The following is a 6,000-nucleotide window of genomic DNA, read 5'->3' as shown; positions in this document are numbered from 1 at the left end:
CAGAGAAGACCAATTTCAATTACTGGTTTTGCTCTTTTTTGAACAAACACAATTGAGAGGAAATTTTATTGAGAAATGCAAGATACAACAGAAGAGATAAATACTTTTGAGGAAGATTTTATAATCAGATAAGTGAGTATCATATTCCTAATGTTGTGAGAGCAGCACTAATTTAGGCAAGTGGTGAGCACTCCACCACACTCCAGACATATGTGGTATGTTAAAAATCCAGACTAAATGATAGGGAGTCGAGAAGTGCTGAAATAGAAAACAGAAAATGCTGTAAATATTCTAAAAGTCCGGCAGTACCTATGAAAAGAGTACTTTCATCAGTTTTCCATAAACTTAATTTTCAGTCACCTTAATGAAATATTCAGTTGTGTTGCTTTGATATTAATAGATGGTCACTCTTACCTCACATGTGCAGTTCATTCTCTTGAATATGCTTATATGAAGGCTGTAATGTCTCAGATCTTATAAAATTAGCATTAGTGAGCGAATTATTGATGAAGAATTGCCACAATTGCACATTTGATAACACCTTCCATCACTTTGCTAATAATTTGAATATAATACGAGTAGTAATTAGCCAGAAATAAAATGCTGTAACTACTCAGCATGTCAGCATCTGAGGAGATGAGAGGGAAATTAACTTTCCAATTGAAACAGTAACCAAATAACTTTGAGATTATCTATTAGTAAAGGTGTGGTCTATTAGTAAAGGTGAGATCTACTGGTAAAGCAATCTAATCAATATGCATTTTAACAATAGTTCAACAAAAACAAACTGGTGAACAAGAATTATTTCGCAAGTAAAACATTTGAAAATAAGTATCAAAGAAGGTAGTTTCACACAGGGTGGTCGTTTAAGAGTAACATTGGTGTGGTTAGTAGAGAAGCTTTTCGGTGAGTTGTTGGGGCCTAGTGCGGCGGATGTTTGGCCTTGGTGACGATCATTTCCGGTGCTGACAGCGGCCGCCGGCCTTGGGCCTAGAATCCAAGATGGCGGCCACGGAGTCGGAAGAGGTTCCGTCTATCTCGAAGTTTTTAATGGACTGTTCGCCGAAGGACATCGCCTTGGTACGAAACTTAATATGCTTTGAATATATTTATCTCGATACGACACATGTGAGGTCGATGTTCGTCTGTTTTGCCCCGGTCAGCGGTACTTATTAGACGTGGGGAGGGAGAAGGTTGCTAAGTTAAGACCTATCCCAGGCCTACAGCGCTGTCCTCGGATTTGCCGAGAGATGGTGCCCGCAGCGGGTTAACTGACAGGCTGCTGAAAAGACGAGGACCGCTTTCGTGTTTGGACTCGTATAAACCTAAGGATGAACGTTATTAATTTTAGCTACATTTTTCAACGGAAGGTCCTTCGTGTTAATAACTTGCCGGACTCGGCACTTCCTGTTATTAACGTGAAGTTGCAATTCATTTGTTGACACCGATCACATAAAAAAATAATTAATTTACGGATCAGGGACGAGGAAGAGGTTACTTTTCAGCAAAGGCTCAGAGCTTTATTTCAATTAAGGACGATCACATTTTATATTTCATGTCAGTTGGCTGCACTCCAAATATCCTTAAGTTGCAATCATCTTAAGGCAGACCCTGGGGATCGAGAATGACATAGGTTATGCAGTTTGATGGTGTACAACCTAATCTCTCCCCTGTTCCAGTAACTGTACGTTTCGGTTGTGAAGTAGAGTTTATCTTTGGGGTTCATTTTATTAGAAATTTCAATATATTTATAATCATGGCAAGCCTGCTGTAAAATTTGGTCAGGTATCTAAATTCTTTAAAATATGTTTACTTGGATGTCAGTTACCTCAAATGAAACAAAGCAAAAAGGGAAATTTGACAAATTCATGAACTCGTGATTAAAAAAAAAAAAAAGTAATTCTCGCTTTAAAGAAGAAAGGAAAATTAGCAGGCATTACTGTAGTTGGCTGATTGATAAATATTTGACAGGAAATAGTCTGCTTTACAGCAGATGTTAGTTTTCCATACCTAGATTTACACATTTTATGTCATGAGAGACCATTTGATTTATGGCCATCCTGTTCCTTCTCTAATTTTCCCTGTAACCTCTTTTCTTCACATGTCCTTTAACTCATTCTAGATTAAATCCTTCACATACACACTAGATAAATTTAGAGTGGATAATTTACAGACCAACCTGTGCATCTTTATCATGTGGGAGTAAACCAGAGCATCGGCATGGTCAGAAGACGTGCAAACTCCACTTAAATAGCAACTGAGATCACGGTTGAACTCAAGTGGCTGGAGCTCTGAGAAGGTTAAGCAAATACTTTCCAAAATAGAATCACTGTTGTAATAGAACAAAATGTTACAGTGAATTGCCAGAAGGAATTTAAGGTCTGCTCCAAACAGACCAAAATGTTGAGTAATTTAGTGATTGCCTTTGGAGTGGGATTTAAATTGATTTCAGATACAAACTCCAATTTAAAAGTGTAATTGAGGTACGATAATTGAACTGAGTTCGTACTCTTACAAAAGATGGCTACTCTGATAACTAGAAATTATTTAGTATGGAGATACAGCGTGGAAATAGGCCCTTCGGCCCACTGAGTCCACACCGACCAATGATCCCTGTATGCTTGTTCTATCCTACACACTGGGGACAATTTACAAAGGCCAATTAATCTGCACATCTTTGGAATGCAGGAGGAAACCAGAGCACCCAGAGTAAACATGGTTACAGGGGAACGTGCAAACTCCATACCGACAGCACCCATAGTCAAGATCGAACCCGGGTCTCAGGCACTATAACATCTTTCAAGAAAAATGTAGGCAGTCAAGATTGTCAAAAATGTCATCAGTGGAACACTTACTTTTAAGTTGTCATATTGTGTGTGAGATCACTGATACTCACCAAATCTGCTATAAATATGTCTGAATAAAAGTAGAAATTGTTGGAAATATTCAGCAAGTGAGGTGGGATTTTAGTGAGGAGTACTTTGGTGGGTGAAGGGGCAGTTGCGTCAGGTTGGTGTTTGGAGGGCAAAACATTAGATTTTTGAGATTCATGAATAATGTTTGCAAGATATGTTGAACATTTGAATTCAAAAGTACATTTCCGCAGTGGTCATCAGCCAGGATACTGGGAACCAGATGAATTATTGATTAAAATCTACCTAATGTCAAACTCTGAGAGTATAGGTAATTTAAAATGAATTAAGTCAAAGCTATTATTTTACGAATTGGCCATTAGATCTGTTTTAAAGGCAGTGATATATAATTTCCTGGAAATAGTTGGGTTTTCAGATTTTCATCATCTGTGTGGTTTGCTTTTGTTTTCAAAAAATGTTTAGATTTTTAGTTTAAACTAGACCAAGTGCAGACCCGTTGGGTCTGTTCCCCCAACGTGCGGTTGTGGGGGGGGAGGCGGCATGCAGCGTCACACACACTAACTATCTCCCCCCCCCCCCGCACTCACGCTAATTACCCCCCTTGATATTATATTAATATTAATTTGCTCCTTTTACCCCATAACCACCCTATCTACTGACGCATAGCCCCCAACTTGCAGTCACATCTAGAGAGGGGGGGGGGGGGTAGAGAGTGAGGGCAGAGAGAGAAGGGGCAGAGACACAGACAGAGGGGCAAGAGGGAGAGGGGGTGGCGAGGAGGAGAAGAGGGAGGGTGGGTGAGAGGGGAAAGGTGGGGGTGGAGGGGAGGAGAGAGAGAGGGTGAGAGTGAGAGGGGGGTGAGGGGAGGGGGAGAGGTGAGGAGGGGAGGGGGAGAGGTGGGGAGCAGGGAGGGTGGAGGGAAGGGGGTAGGGGTGTGTGGAGGGGAGGGGGGTTTAGGGGAGGGACGGTGGGGGAGGAGATGGAGGGGGAGAAAAAGAGGAGAGAGAGAGGGGGGGAGAGGAGAGGGGGGGAGAGGAGAGGGGGGGGGAGAGGAGAGGAGAGGGGGGGGAGAGGAGAGGGGGGGGGGGAGAGGAGAGGGGGGGGGAGAGGAGAGGGGGGGGGGGGAGAGGAGAGGGGGGGGGGGGAGAGGAGAGGGGGGGGGAGAGGAGATGGGGGGGAGAGAGGAGAGGAGAGGGGGGGGGAGAGGAGAGGGGGGGGAGAGGAGAGGGGGGGAGGGGAGAGGAGAGGGGGGGGGGGGGAGAGGAGGGGGGGGGGAGGGGAGAGGAGAGGGGGGGGGAGGGGAGAGGAGAGGGGGGGGGGGAGAGGAGGGGGGGGGGAGAACAGTGCCTTTTTATTTCAACCCAAACCCCCCCAAACAACCATTTGCAGGCAGTGCTTTTTTACTTCAACCATATTTTCATTTTCAAACCACATTAAGGGTACTTACTCACAGTTGTGTGAACATGTGTTCAGTGTTATTCACAGCTCAGAGAAACGTGACCCTCTGCCTTCCTCCAGCTTGCAGACTAATTGAGGCACACCACTTCCTGGTTTTATAGTCCATCCCCCCCCTGCCGCCAGTGGGGGCAGCAGAAAGAATGGGGAATTTTGTAAAATCATTAATATCTCTGTCATTTTTCATCGACTGGAAAAATCCTCGGCACACATGCGGCGGAGGGGGGCTCTGAGCGATGTGGCCAAAACTGACGGCCGTAGGTGGCGGCGTTCTCTCGGAAATCGCAGCACAGATCGCCAAAACCAGTCAAGAACAGACTTTTAGTAATATAGATTAACTTGAGGGAAGGTTATGTAAAAGAGTATTTAAATGGACCTGAGAGGTTTTATGTTATCACAATCTAATTTTTATTCTGTTGAATCTCATCCTAATGACCCAGTTGAAGTGTGAAGCAAATAAAAGCAGTAATAATGTTCACAGATTGGCTTTTTGGTTGTGGTGGTGAGCATACATTAAATTGAAAAAGGGAAATTTCAATCAGAAGGAATACCTCTAATCATCGTGGTTGTATTTTTGAACAAAACAACTGTGCAGGAAGAACTTAGTGGGTCAGGCATCATCTGTGGAGGGAATGGACAGATGATGTTTCGGATCGTGACCTTTATCAGACTAAGTTTGAAGAAGGGTCCCAACTCGAAATATCATCTTCTGTTCCCTTCACAGATGATGCCTGATGATACCTTCCCAGAGGTCTGCCCTGATCTGCATTTTATGTTTTTGTTTTGAATGCCAATACTCATCTACCATCTGTGGATAATTCCCATTATTGGATTCAGCCACTGTCTGAAGATGAGAGGAAAAAAATGGTCATGTGGTCATCAAGTCTTGTCTTGAAGCCGTAATATATGGAATACTCTCACTGAGTATTGGACATGTGTTGAATTTCTTTGGGAGATTTCATTTCAGTAATATTTAGACAAGGTGAAAAAAAACAAAATTGAAAGGTGAGAAATTTGTTGGATGCTTTTCGAGGGTACCATATAACCATAACGTATTTGCGCTATGTCATTCAACTCCACATTGAGTGTATAGGCAAAGTGCAAACCAGGTCTTTCGTACTAAAATAAAGTTTTTCACTTTAATATAGAAAAATTATTGCTACGGACATGCGTAAGTACAAGATAATTCACTGTTTTTAATTCTTTAATCTTATTTACATTTTAAAATTTTAAAATTATTAATTAAGAATGCAGTTAGAACATAAACATTCAGTCCCTGGCAAAATTAATAGTTAGCTGAGCTTGGCAGTAACTTGGACATAATAAATATTTTATTGCAGGGCTTGTTCTAGATTTGAAAGATGGATCAGAATTTGGAACGGATTTCCTTAATTGGATTGATGCAAAATGGTCTTCAAAAGGGTTATTTATGGGTGATTATTTTAAGAAAAGCTGCAAAAATTTGGAGAGCAAGCAGGGGAGTGGTGCTCCCTGGATTCAAAAGTAGTTATCCAAACTGAGTGACTGAACGGACTCCTGTACTGTATGTTCAAATAATCTGTGGTTTGATATAGCCCAGTCAATTTTGAGGTTCATTCACAAAGGTGTAATATCCAAACTAATTCTAGAATTGAGCAGTTTTTTTGTATGCAGACAAGCTTGTATTGTTGAC

The 6,000-nt window shown here is 42.1% G+C and overlaps 1 protein-coding gene across 3 annotated transcripts in view; it reads left to right on the top strand.

The window, feature by feature from the left end:
• Positions 1 to 964: 964 nt before the first annotated feature.
• The window catches only part of ubr2 (ubiquitin protein ligase E3 component n-recognin 2), a 96,170-nt gene continuing 91,134 nt past the window's right edge, over positions 965 to 6,000 (top strand). For 2 of the 3 annotated variants that reach the window (XM_033025580.1, XM_033025578.1), the window contains exon 1: positions 990 to 1,080. In XM_033025580.1, coding sequence (XP_032881471.1) covers positions 1,003 to 1,080 — 78 coding nt within the window. In that variant the 5' untranslated portion in view covers positions 990 to 1,002. Of the gene's footprint in view, positions 1,081 to 6,000 lie in introns of all 3 variants that reach the window. The other variant, XM_033025579.1, reaches the window with a different exon arrangement.

The sequence above is a fragment of the Amblyraja radiata genome, chromosome 8 (assembly GCF_010909765.2).
Source record: "Amblyraja radiata isolate CabotCenter1 chromosome 8, sAmbRad1.1.pri, whole genome shotgun sequence".
Lineage (NCBI taxonomy): Eukaryota > Metazoa > Chordata > Chondrichthyes > Rajiformes > Rajidae > Amblyraja > Amblyraja radiata.
The sequence above is the reverse complement of the archived record's forward strand: the minus strand, read 5'-3'. Positions and strand labels throughout refer to the sequence as shown.